Source organism: Setaria italica, chromosome I (assembly GCF_000263155.2).
Source record: "Setaria italica strain Yugu1 chromosome I, Setaria_italica_v2.0, whole genome shotgun sequence".
In the NCBI taxonomy this organism is placed as follows: Eukaryota; Viridiplantae; Streptophyta; class Magnoliopsida; order Poales; family Poaceae; genus Setaria; species Setaria italica.
The window spans coordinates 11,540,734-11,554,645 of NC_028450.1; the positions used below are offsets into that span (position 1 = coordinate 11,540,734).

Genomic DNA, 13,912 nt, shown 5'->3' on the forward strand with positions numbered 1-13,912 from the left:
AATTCTAGAGAAATTTTAATTAATTTTTATTAACTTGCAAATGATGAAAATTAGAGTGTTACATTCGTAGAAACATCCACGAAGAGTCTCATGGAGCTCAGATTCTAGTGGATGAAGTAGTACAACAGGCAATTGTAGTGTTGAAGATTTAACAAACCAGCCAACCAGATCGATGGATCACTGAACGCAAAGCTTGGTTGATGTCTCCAGGACAATACAACATGTAGTACTACTAGGATGTACATGTACACAAATTCAAGAGGAGCAAAACATATGGCGACTTTATCAACAGTAGACAACTGGAGATGAATGATAAAGCGAGATCATGGCGCGCAAATTAAACAACCTAAGCTCCGGTACGGCCAACAAAATAATTACAGTTACCACCTCTATCTACTGCCAATTATCCATCCAAATTCATCCATTTTCATGATATTACTCAACAAGTTTGTTAGAATAATCTTATGAACAAACCTATCTGATATCTACTCTACGGATAACAGCAGTTACATACAGTACAGACATGGGTTGCATTGCATTTACGCCCATCCATTGTCACAGATTGTCATCTACCTGCAGACAGCTCTATCGCTTCCTGATTATAGACAGAGTCCTCTCCCCAGTCAAACCTCCGCTGCATTCGCTCGTAATCCTGCCTTCTTGTCACCTCCACCTGCTGCCACTCCTCCCACCGCTCTGCCAAGCCCTCACCTTCCAGCATCCTAACCACTTCTGACATGGATGGCCGGTCCTCTGGTGATGCCTGTGTGCACAGAAGTGCTATCTGTATAATCATTTCAAGCTCCTCGTTGTCATAATTCTGATTCAGGTTGCCATCCACAATTGAGTCTAGCTGCCCTTCTCTCTGCAGCTTCTTTACCTGCATTTAGTTACAGGCACATTGTAACATACACAGGAATCAGATATTCATATTGCATCAAGGATGGAACCATTTTAAAATAATTACTACCCAAAGAGGCAAAGGGCAAAGCTATCCAATTTTCAGAAAAATAAACAAGACTTACGTGATCAAGCAATAGCACATCATCTTCCTCTTCCAACCGTGAGAAGTCTATGGCCCGCTGACCAGTCACAAGTTCAAGAAGCATGATCCCATAGCCAAAAACATCAGTCCGCTCAGACGACTTCCCTGTGGACAGGTACTCAGGCGCTATGTGACCCATCGTTCCACGGACTTGTGTTGTCACAGATGTCTTCTGCACATCTACTAACTTTGCGAGGCCAAAATCACCAACAACAGGCTCAAAATCCTCGTCAAGCAATACATTCGCAGCTTTTACATCACGGTGTATGATCTTGGGGTTGCAGTGTTCATGCAGATACTCCAGTCCACGAGCTGTGCCTATAGCCACCTGTTTCCTTTCAGGCCAGTCTAGGATGGGTTCTCCAGGCTTAAATTCTGGATAACATTTGGAACATTGAACGCATGACATGAGACCAACATTAAATAATGAACAGAAAAGGAGGCTAAACAAGTCAATATTTTAATGATTCATGGGAAAATTTGTTATATATTGATATAACAGATCAAGTCCATTAACAAAAGGCTTAGCTAAAATGTGAATTGAGAAGTTCAATGACCATATGCAAATCAGCAAATGGTGAAGTTCTACCTGTACTACATAAGAGCAAGGAAATACTAGAGAAAATTCCTTATATGTAATGTAATAATAGTGGAACATCTTAGCAAACTACATAGAGGAGGGGTGCACAGACAAATACAAAAATTTATACCTCTTAAGCGGTATGCAACACTCAAATTCTGCATAAATGGATAGACCAGCAGACGCTCTGTTTGCGTCGTGCAGAAGCCAATCAACCTTAGGAGATTACGGTGAACTGCAACACTAATCAGCTCGACCTCACGCAAGAAGGCAGCTTCCCCACCAGGACTCTCATAGTCAGTCAATCGTTTTACAGCAATCTTTGTGGCGTCTGGAAGAACACCCTTGTAGACTTTACCGAAACCTCCCTGTCCAAGAACATTTCTTTCATTGAAATTATCAGTTGCAATCTGCAGTTCTCTCCATGCAAATCTTTTCAGCTGGCCAAACGCAATTCGTCGATCATCCTCGCCTGCAGATCATGAATTGTTATATAGCTTAGGTCAATTCATAAAGTTCCAATGCAAACTTGAATCTCTTATGATTAATTCAACACCCAATCAATCAAGGCGCTGTTCATGTATTTTGATTAAGGGGTACGTTTACTTGCTAGTTTCTGGTGGCAATAAAATTTATAATTTTGAAGAGATAACGCTTGCACCAAGAGTCCAAGACATTAGTAAGACTACTGACTACTGTAGAAGACAAAAAAAACATCAACTACAAGGGCATGGAACCTGCTACATCCACAAAAACTTCCCGCAGATGGCTTCTCCTCCTTGCATTACAGATTAGAAACAGAACTCCCACAATAAGAAGGCCTATTACTCCACCAACTGTTCCAAGTATCAAGCCAACTTTTGAGCTATGAGACCCACCTGTAAGATGATGATTGTAGAATAATTAGGAATCTCATAATATATAAGGCAACAATATGTTCTAACAGACAAACTACAATGCATTGGTAAATTCATAAATAGTCATAATACAACTTACTCTGATAGGACATGCTGGAAGCACAAGATTGGGGGAAATTGGGTCCACAATTTAAGTGATTCCCAGAAAAACTGTTCATGGAAAAAGGGAATTTTATCAACCACTCAGGATTAAGAAACAAACATAGAATAAAAAAACATTAAGAGCAAATTTGGCATACTTGTAACGTGCTACTTGAAACAGCGAATCAGGTATCTGACCAGTTAAATTATTATATGCCAGGCGGCTGTCATTGAAACATAATTTTGTTAAACACATGACAAGAACAATTAAATGAATTCGAGTGATCAGAAACTTGAAAGGGTATCATACTCAGCCAAAAAGGATAGTCTTACATGTCTGTCAAGCTTGAAATGTTTGCTATGCTATCAGGAATTGGCCCATTAAAACCATTTTGACTCAATATCCTGGTTACGAGGAAGAAAGGAAGAAAACATGAGAACGTTGCATCATTATAACTCTATTTATAAGAAGGGAACGCTGACTTTCAAATACTTACAACAGCTGTAGCTTAGAAAGGTTGCCAAGAGAAGCTGGTATTTCTCCAGCTAAAAGGTTGTCTTCTAAATCTAAGCTTGTCAAACTAGAAAGGTTACCAAACTCCTCAGGTATGCTACCGGTAATCCTGTTACCAGCTAGTGACCTGCAAGATCATATGCTACATAGTTTCATAGTAGTCTGAGAGAAGGATTAGGAAATAAAATTGCACCAAGCTTGAACATGTAGGACACACATCTACAGGTAATAGTCACAACTTGTACCAATTCTTCTAAACTACAATGTGTTCATCCTAGTTTACTTGCATAGATGGCTAGCCTACTTTTATATTGTTTCATTAAAAAAGAAAGAAAAAACAGTTTGGCTAAAGACATAAAGAAAAGCTAGACATGTCTATCCACTGAAGCAACTTAGAAAAACAAGATTCAATTGAGGAACTGATTCCTAGACAACCCAAGGTTTCTGGACTTTAGTCAATGTAATCGTAATGCATGTGTTCATTCTATAAATTTCTAATTTTGAACGACATAAAGTAATTCTCTGGAAAAAAAAGAACTCATTAGTTCCAATAATTTAATAAATGTAGTGTTGTCCACTTTCATGTTTAGAAAAGTGATTATGTCAAAAGTACTATTTAATTGAGCGAATAACAGATTGTACTCACAGGACACTCAAATATTGGAGTTCTCCAATTCTTGGTGACAATACACCAGTAAATCCCCGTGCAGCCAATGTTCTAGGGGATAGCATCAAGATGAGTCAGCAAAATAAACAGGATCAGAACCAAAGGAAATGCTCCAACAACATCAGAATATAACAAAAGCAAAGAAAGGAAGAAGATACAGGGTATCCAACTTACACTTGAACAACATTGTTGCTACTGTCACAAATCACAGAATTCCATGTGCAAGGGTTAACTTGATTTTGGTTCCAATCAGAAAGTTGGCCACCGGTAGCATTCAGTTTTTGTTTCATATCATATAAAGCATCCCCTGCAAAGCAAAGTCAGTTATTCAGTTTTGATAAGGTACTTTAGAATTGAAACCTAAAGATCCAACCAACGCTTAGCCAGCATTAAATGTCTACATCACCCCCGAAGGATCCAAAATAACTTGGTTTCTCCATGTCCAACAACTAACTTATATGTCCATCCAAGGCTTAAACACTAAGGAATACAGTTTCCATTAATTAATAGTGTAAAAATGAAGACAAATGCATGTTTTTTTCACTACTGAGAGAGTCAGAACTCACAAATCCAAAGACATTATCCAACACACCATATACTAGTGTGTTATATGAACATTGCCATATAGACAGTTACATGAATTGCACTGGCATGTTTGTTCAGATAACATTAATGAGCATGTTGATGAGCCTTCTTGTAAATAATGGTAGATGTACACCCATATTAAATGCTATGTTGAGCTGGTTACTTGCAGTTACAGATATATGAGGTATCATTATTATAAACTAAGGTTCAACTTCCAGAAAAAATAACTAAGGCCGAGCTAAATTTATGTTTCACAGATATCAATTGCGATGCCAATACGGGAATATTGCAACCGCTGTCTCGAAAATCAGCCATCTGGCCCATCTAGGCGGCGTCTTCACACTAAACGACAGCGACTCCCTCCCGCCAAGTGCCAAATTGCTATCTAGACTGCCTAGCATCAACAGAGCCTGCCTAACTGCTACCTAGGTGCTATGCGCCACCCCACCGCCCAACCAGTTCCTAATGCTCCTGTAAAACATTTGGTATAACATAGCAACAGATTAAGATACAACTGAATTCCCACGTTTTTAGCTAATATCTACCAGAAACGCATTCATGAGAAAGCATGGAGGCAAGCGGTGGTGGCGGCGGTTGAGAGCGTCACCTTGCAGGAAGGATAGGGCGGGGCGGTTGTACCTTGGCGATCGGATGCAGAGAAGCACGGCAAAGATACCACCAGGATCAGCACAGCAAATCCCAGCTTTCTCATCTTGCTGAGACCCACCTCCGGCTGGATCCCCCACTCCAATCCACACCAGCGGCCTAGCACAAGTGGATAGGGGGGCCGGTGGCCGCGCCCCCCGTGCCCGGAGCCGTGGTCAGGCGGAGACGGCGCAGGCTGCGGGGCGAGGCGGGAGGAAACCGGGATCGCCGAGGCGGCGACGGCGGCTGCGGATTCGAGGATTTCGGTGGGCGGATTCGGGATGAGCAAGTTGGAGGAAAGTGTGAGCGGAGCAAGAACCTCGAGCACTTCTCTTTTCCTTTTTTGTTTTTTCGCGATTTTCTATTTGGGATTTGGATTATTCGGATTCGTTCGTGGGCCGTGCGCGCCTGACCGTTCGAAAGGCCGAATGGGGAGCCCGTGAGTCTTCTTCCCTACGAGCTGTGTCTGTGAGAGCCGGAGCCGGCGAGCAGCTTTTGGGCTCGAGCCGATGCATCTGAGCTTTCCGTTTTCTCCACATTAGAGTGATTCATCAAACTTTCGTGATTCAACCACACACAATTCGACGCACTCTCTACGGATTACTTCGAAATTCAAAAAAGGGAAGCTGTAGAAAAGGTGGCATCAAGATGGACTGTGAACGTGATGCATCAAGATTATAAATTCCATGAATCATATATTATAATTAGTTTGGTTGACAACCATAATATGAACAAGATGGATGCAAAACTTGTTTTTAGAGTCGAAGCATAATTTGACGGCTCATTGTTTCTGCCATTGATTTGTTTTAAAGCTATAAGTAATTGTTTCTTCCATTGAACATGAATGATGGCTGAGTTTTAGCTGTCGTGGCGCATTGGGGAAAAAGTGGAATTGACGTTCTCTAATGTCCCAACAAAGTGTCCATTCTTTTTTCTTTCTTAACATAATGAAGTGTACAAATCATATATGGATACGAAGTGAGTAAGACTATGGGCACCTCTATGATGTCACGGACTCCAGGTAGAAAGGATCATTCAATTTGTTTAATCAGATAATTGCTCTAGTAGACTCCTTCCAAACATGTAGCTAAATTCTATAACAACGTTTCGTATTTATTTTCACTTCTTGCTATGATCCCATTTAGATAGTGTTTGGTTCACCGAATGTAACACAAACACGTTACGGAGTGATAACAAGTAGCGTTACAGGCATTTGTTTTGGCTTGGTCCGTAATCTATTACGCTGCAATCGGATACCAGTCTATTCAAATCGGATCCCGCTCGTCCTTGGTTGTAATCGCATCGCTTCCCTCATAATACTTTATGATACCGTTACCTTGATTGAACCAAACAGAGAACGTAATTTCATATTCCAGTGCTGATTCCTCCGTGATTCAATTACATTTACGTTTGCGTTACCACTCCTTGAACCAAACACTATCTTAATAATTTTACTGCTGCTGTAGCTACCATAATTCGCTACAGTCACGTTCGACAATAGCAAAACGTTTATAGCTACATCACTCATGTGTCATGACTGCATCTTCTAGCTGTTATAAAAAGGATTCAATCTGCTTCTGAAGCCAAACATTGAAATAAATTCAATTAGGACAGTCATTCCTTAAGCAGCGGTTAACAAACATAGTGGCTGTGTTTGCGAATGTGAGGTGTCAGGATTGTGACGATCTAGATGCCGTGAGAAAAATAGCATACATTGGATTTAAAAAACTGAGTGCAAGATTTGCATAGTAGCTAAGAGTCTGTTGAAAGTAGCCGTGGGTATGTATGACAGAAAAGCATTGGGAACAGCTTCTGCTGCTGTAAATTGGAAGGAGGAAGGTGTAGGCTACAAACATATTTTTTTTATGTAAATGTATAGCACGATATCTAGAACCACTTTATGTGATTGTACCAGTGTACCTAAAAAGACTATTCTTCTTAGCGGTGGTCATCCCACTATTGCCACCCTTCTTCTCATGGTGCTGTGCTCCTTCAGCATCAACCGCATCCACCTCCACCCCAACTCCGTCATCATCCTCGCCATGTTCACACATTTTATGTGATATGTCACTAGTGGTGACGTGCGAGCGTGGCACTCGCTGTTTCGACACTTTTACTTGCTGCAGGAGCAACTGATCGGATCTTGCGCGTAATTTTGCGGAAAGGGATCTCTAGCGAGTCCATCGAGCAGGAGCTGCGTATAGCGCCTAGAGCAGTGGCAGGCCGTGTTTACCGCACGGGCGGAGATGAGGCGGATCCCTGAGCAGATCGCCTTCCTTCGTGCGTCCGGGATGACGGGGAGCATAATGGTGTGGAACTTCATCCACTGCTGCATATGGCCTTTTTGTGCTTGGGAAATGGAAGCAACATAAAACACATGCCAAAACAACATGTACATTGGCCTAGTTTGAATGATATCATAGACTGGTGTGGTGAAAAAAAAAATAGTTTGTAGCAAAAAAAACCCCACTGAAATAGGAGATTATTTTTCTGCCAAGAGAGAACTGAAGTACGGAGATACCATAGTATCCCACCATTCATGTTTTCTAATATGAGCTTATGTTGCTTGGTTTCAGTCCCAGCTGGTTCTTCTGTAGTTCTTGTTTGAGCCCATCAGCTGCCAGGAAATTTTCTTTATTGCATAAAAACACCCAGTTCTCTTTAGCTAGCGTCAATTGTATGGAACTCGCAAGTCAGAAAGGGACTGCATGTCCAAATGATGGTTACGTCATGAACTAGCAGGCAAGAAGTTTTTATTCTCTTTTAGGCCTTGGTGGCCAAGGACCCCTAATGTTGATTCCTTAGTACAGAAATGTAATTGCCCTACAGGACTCCCCCCTTTCGTTGCTAATTTCTATGATTATTTATTTGTATTTTTTAGTATATAATGAATTTACAGTAGAGCTCAAGAAAATGAAATTAAAATGGAGGATGCGAACCCATAGATGGTTAATTGCTTTAAATGAGCCACCTGATCAACTTCTGTGACACTGTTCTTTCGTTTATTCACTTAAATGGAGAGTCCGTAAGTAGCTCTTGGATCTAGCCTTGAAACATCGAGCATAAAGAATAGCAATCATAACAAACCCTTTTTTCCATCTATAGACTTGGTTTTCTTTACTTTAAACACCAATCAGTAAAGCAGCAATGTGAAAGACCACATTGAAGAATATTCAACCCATAGAGGACCATAACTCAAACAGCCGTCAGGTAGTGCGTCGGACAATAATATGTTTAATGATTTCTTCTATTGCTGGTGACATACAGAAGTGTTCAAAATTTTACTAGGTTTAACTGCATATATGACACATTTGATGTTCTTTGCAAAAAAAATGACACATTTGATGACCACACCTATTTTGCATTAAGTATTATTCTCTAAAAAAAAGGATATCGCTCATACAAGCTTATTAGCTAGGCACAGCGTCTCTTGTTCTACACAATGATAGTATCACAGTATATTTGAGTAAGGTATATGGCATGTTACTGTTAGATAGATAAGATAGACATTTGTTGAGTTATCTTGTAACTAACCATAACAAACAGATCATGGCCGGTTAGATAAGGTTGTTGGAAGTTGTTGTAATCAGCTAGGAGATCGGCACATGCATATCTGTTTGTTATGCCCCCGTGTAACCTTGTGCTATATATACACGCAGCCGTCGCTAGAGGCATATCATCTTTGCCTGCGACGTTCACCTATAGCTTCTGCTCCTCTGAATTTACATGGTAATCAGAGCCTAACTTTTTTTTTTCTTCCAACCCCACGCCATGTCTTCCTCCAATCAGAACTCCCACTCGCCGTTCCCGTCGTCGGCGATCACCGAGAAACTCGGTCGCACCAACTTCGTCACCTGGCACGCCCAGGTTCGGTCTGCTGTGCGCGGGGCACGGCTTCAAGGTCACCTCGACGACACCGTGCCGCCGCCGCCAAAAACCATTAAGGACAAGGAAGATCGGGAGATTGAAAACCCGGTGTTCGACGACTGGGACGCTAAGGACCAGCAGGTCCTCAGCTTCCTTCTCTCGGCACTCTCCAAGGACATCCTCGCCCATGCTGCTCGAGCACAAACGGCGGCCGAGGCATGGCGCTCCATCACCGCGCTGTTCGCCTCGCAAACACGAGCCCGTGTTGTTAATCTACGCATGGCGCTCGCCACGACAAAAAAAGGTACTCAGTCCGTCACTGAATATTTCACTACGATGAAGGGTTTTGGTGATGAGATGATCGAGGCCGGTCGTGCACTCTCCGATGATGAACTGGTGGAATACGTTCTCGCCGGTCTTGGTCCGGAGTTCGAATCCCTGGTGACTTCACTCACCACGCGGATTGAATCGGTGTCCATCGACGAGCTCTACTCCCAGCTGCTCACCTTTGAAGCCAGATCCAATCTGGCTCTTGGGGGTGACCAAAACTCGGCAAATATTGCCGGGCGCTCTGGTGGACGAGGTCGTGGCATCAACCGCGGTCGTGGCGGTGGGCGCGGCTTTAGCCGTGGCCGCGGCTCCCCTGGTGGCCGTGGCCGTGGTCGCAGCGGATATTCCCCAAGCGCGTCCACTGATCGTCGCGATAAGGGCGTCATATGTCAAGTCTGCGAGAAGCCCGGCCACTCCGCGGTGCAATGCTGGTACCGCTTCGACGAGGACTACGTGCCGGAAGGGAAACATGCTGCAGCGGCTTCGACAAGCTACAACGTCGACACCAACTGGTACACCGATTCTGGGTCTACGGACCACATCACAAGTGAGCTAGCCAAGCTGGCCACTCGTGAAAAATACAATGGAGGCGACCAGATTCATACCGCCAATGGATCAGGTATGACAATTCATCATGTTGGTCATTCAACTATTGCCTCTCCGAGCCATACTTTTCAGCTCCGTAATATTCTTCATGTTCCTAGTGCTGCTAAAAATCTAGTTTCTGTTCATCGCTTCACTTCAGATAATGATGTTTTCATTGAATTTCACCCTAGCTTCTTTTTGATCAAGGACAAGGCAACCAAGAAAATTCTGCATAAGGGACCATGTCGTCGTGGGCTTTACCCTCTTCCAGCATCGTCCAAACAAGCTTTTGCATCCTCACGTGAGTCTGTGACCAGGTGGCACGAACGCCTAGGTCACCCATCGTCCCAAGTAGTTAAGCATGTCATTAGTCATAATAATTTATCCTGTGTCCCTGAGTCAAATAAAGCACATGTATGTGATGCTTGTCAGCAAGCCAAGGCTCATCAATTACCTTATCCCGAGTCTGTTAGTAGATCATGTGCTCCTTTGGATCTTATTTTCTCTGATGTTTGGGGTCCCGCTCTTGAGTCTGTCGGGCGGAAACAATATTATGTCAGCTTTATTGATGATTTTAGTAAATTTACTTGGATCTATCTCATCAAATTTAAATCTGAAGTGTTTCAAAAATTCCATGATTTTCAGCAGCTAGTAGAACGAAAATTTGATCGAAAAATTAAGTCTGTCCAGACAGACTGGGGTGGCGAGTATCAAAAACTCAATTCTTTTTTTAATAAGGTCGGCATCACCCACCTAGTGTCTTGCCCCCATGCACACCAGCAAAACGGTGCTGCCGAACGTAAGCATCGCCATATTGTAGAGGTTGGCTTAGCTCTTCTCTCTCGTGCATGTATGCCCCTCAAATTCTGGGATGAAGCCTTCCTCACCGCCACTTATCTCATAAATCGCCTACCTAGCAAGATCATTGATTTCTCTACACCCCTGGAGCGTTTGCATGGACACAAACCAGACTACACATGGCTACGCACCTTTGGGTGCGCATGCTGGCCAAACCTCAGGCCATACAATACACACAAACTTCAGTTCCGGTCCAAATGTTGCGTCTTCCTTGGTTATAGCAACCTTCACAAAGGCTTCAAATGTTTAGATGTGTCTTCAGGCCGTGTCTATATCTCTCGTGACGTGGTCTTTGATGAATCTGTTTTTCCATTCCAAGAGCTTTCGCCCAATGCTGGAGCTCGGTTACGACCGGAAATCCTTCTCCTACCATCATCTGGCTCGGGTGGCACTGGTTTTGATGATCGCATGCATGATTTGTCTGACCTTGCTAATCAATCGCCATGCAGTGTGCCTTCTGATGTTTTGTACAGGTTCCAGGAGCATCCATCCAGTGTCCGTGATCAACCACAGGCAGCTGATCCGCCGGTCGTTGCTGCCAGGGAATCTCCCTGCAATGGCCCTGCTGACGGGCCCCATGGTGTCCTGGCGGGAGCACCATCGGCCGAGCGAGCGGGCCACAGCCCTGCTGGCAGACCTCACGGCGCCCTGGCAGGAGAGCCACCGGCCGGGCGAGTGGAACTCGCTGGCCCCTGCACGGATGCTGCGTCTGCTGTGACGGGCGAATCCGCGCCACCTGCCAGTCGATCGACTCCTGCTGCCGGCACGTCTGCGCCGCCTGCACCGGCACAGAACAAGGAGGACATTGTACCGCCCGGATCTTCTGCGCCCACGACTGCAGTGACCGCGGATACGTCCCCTGCTGCAGCAACCGGCCGTCCTCTCACGCGCTTGCAGCGTGGTATTCGCAAGCAAAAGCAGTACACAGATGGCACAGTAAGGTATGGATTATTCACATCTACTGGTGAACCATCCTCTCTAGATGAAGCACTGCATGACAGGAATTGGCACCAAGCTATGGAATCTGAATATGAAGCTCTCATGAAAAATCGAACGTGGCATCTTGTTCCTCCTCAAAAAGGCCGCAATGTTATCGGTTGCAAATGGGTCTATAAAATAAAAAGAAAGTCAGATGGAACTCTTGACAGATATAAGGCTCGTCTGGTGGCCAAGGGATTCAAACAAAGGTATGGAGTTGATTATGAAGATACTTTCAGTCCTGTTGTTAAAGCCACTACTATTCGCATTATTTTGTCACTTGCTGTCTCCTGTGGTTGGTCGCTTCGGCAACTTGATGTACAAAACGCATTTCTCCATGGAGTGCTAGAAGAAGAAGTATACATGCATCAACCTCCAGGCTTTGAGGATCCAGCTCATCCTCATTATGTGTGTCGGCTAGACAAAGCTTTGTATGGTCTCAAACAAGCTCCGCGAGCATGGTATTCTCGCCTCAGTGAAAAGCTTCTTCGTCTCGGGTTTTTAGCATCTAAAGCCGATACCTCTCTCTTCTTCTTTAGCAAGGGAGGCATAACAGTGTTTATATTAGTTTATGTGGATGACATTATTGTTGCTAGCTCCAATGAACAGGCCACCGTTGCATTGCTCAAGGATCTCAAGGAGGAGTTTGCACTAAAAGATCTTGGGCCCCTCCATTATTTCCTCGGTATAGAGGTTACAAAGGTACGCGATGGTATACTGCTCACCCAAGACAAGTATGCTCGTGATTTACTCAAGAAGGTAGGAATGTCAGAATGTAGACCGGTCACTACACCTTTATCTACCAGTGAAAAATTGTCATTATATAAGGGTACTCCGTTAGGTGTGAATGATGCAACCCAGTATCGGAGTATAGTTGGCGCCCTGCAATATCTTACACTGACACGACCTGACATTGCTTTTGCTGTAAACAAAGTATGTCAATTCTTGCATGCTCCTACCACATGTCATTGGGAAGCAGTAAAAAGGATACTAAGATATATTCGGCAGTGCACTAGCCTAGGGATTAAAATTCACAAGTCCTCCTCTACTTTAGTCAGTGCATTCTTAGATGCTGATTGGGCTGGATGTATAGATGATAGAAAATCTACTGGAGGATTTGCAGTGTTCTTGGGAAATAATCTAATATCATGGAGTGCTAGGAAACAGCCAACTGTTTCTAGATCAAGCACAGAAGCAGAATACAAGGCGATTGCTAATGCCACAGCTGAGGTCATGTGGGTTCAGATTTTGCTAAGAGAGATCGGTGTCAAGAGTCCAAGAGCTGCAAAATTGTGGTGTGATAATTTGGGTGCCACATATTTGTCTAGTAATCCTGTTTTTCATGCAAGAACAAAACATATTGAAGTTGATTATCACTTTGTTCGAGATCGAGTCAAGAAGCAACTATTGGACATTGGGTTTGTTTCTACGAAGGATCAAATAGCCGACGGCTTCACCAAAGCTCTTCCTGTCCGCCAAGTTGAAAACTTCAAAGTCAATCTCAACATGGACACGTTGAAATTGAGGGAGGCTGTTAGATAGATAAGATAGACATTTGTTGAGTTATCTTGTAACTAACCATAACAAACAGATCATGGCCGGTTAGATAAGGTTGTTGGAAGTTGTTGTAATCAGCTAGGAGATCGGCACATGCATATCTGTTTGTTATGCCCCCGTGTAACCTTGTGCTATATATACACGCAGCCGTCGCTAGAGGCATATCATCTTTGCCTGCGACGTTCACCTATAGCTTCTGCTCCTCTGAATTTACAGTTACACCAGGAGTTTTATGTAGGAAACTTTACTCATGTTGCTCCTACCTCTAGCCTCATCCATGGAATTGATCTGCTATGAGACTAATTAATGGACAAAAGAGGATAGTAGCCACAGCATTTATGGTTTTAATTTGTATTAGCTGATAAGGCATGCATGCATTTAAGTTGTTTTTTAATTAGTTAAATGGGAAATATTTATTGGAAATTCTAGCATTGGCTTGGCAGGCATCATGATCACAGAGTTCCAGCAAGCTTGTGAGACAGTATCACACTAGCGCATAGATGCAGCATTGGCTCTGAATGCAACCATGAAACTGGAGGACATATTGCTTCCCAGAGACGCATTAACCATTTAACCTGCAACTGATGTAAAATGGCATACCTCCGGATGTATGCTGTAACATATAAAGAACAATTAAATGATATTTTTTGTTCAAAGCGCATGAAAATGAACCTATATTTCCTTTTTATTTAGGACCGATAAT

The 13,912-nt window shown here is 43.4% G+C and overlaps 2 protein-coding genes across 3 annotated transcripts; one reads left to right on the top strand and one right to left on the bottom strand.

Annotated features, from left to right (window-relative positions):
- Positions 1-254: 254 nt before the first annotated feature.
- Positions 255-5,388, bottom strand: LOC101778556 (LRR receptor kinase SERK2). Of its 2 annotated transcripts, none has more exons than XM_004952198.4 (11): positions 5,029-5,388; positions 3,979-4,111; positions 3,784-3,855; positions 3,121-3,264; positions 2,957-3,028; positions 2,782-2,847; positions 2,622-2,692; positions 2,363-2,503; positions 1,756-2,097; positions 1,026-1,420; positions 255-880 (listed from the first exon to the last, which is right to left on the bottom strand). In XM_004952198.4, exons 1-11 carry the CDS (start codon positions 5,099-5,101, stop codon positions 566-568), a joined length of 1,824 nt encoding a protein of 607 aa, XP_004952255.1. In that variant the 5' UTR covers positions 5,102-5,388; the 3' UTR covers positions 255-565. The 2 variants fall into 2 exon arrangements, with proteins under 2 accessions (XP_004952255.1, XP_022685388.1); XM_022829653.1 differs by having other exon boundaries at positions 4,997-5,387.
- Positions 5,389-8,805: 3,417 nt separating this feature from the next.
- LOC105914105 lies at positions 8,806-13,194 on the top strand. Its single transcript, XM_012844775.1, has 5 exons — positions 8,806-9,439; positions 9,626-9,850; positions 11,148-11,381; positions 11,516-11,890; positions 12,158-13,194. The coding sequence occupies exons 1-5, from the start codon at positions 8,806-8,808 to the stop codon at positions 13,192-13,194; spliced, it is 2,505 nt and encodes an 834-aa protein (XP_012700229.1).
- Positions 13,195-13,912: the final 718 nt, after the last annotated feature.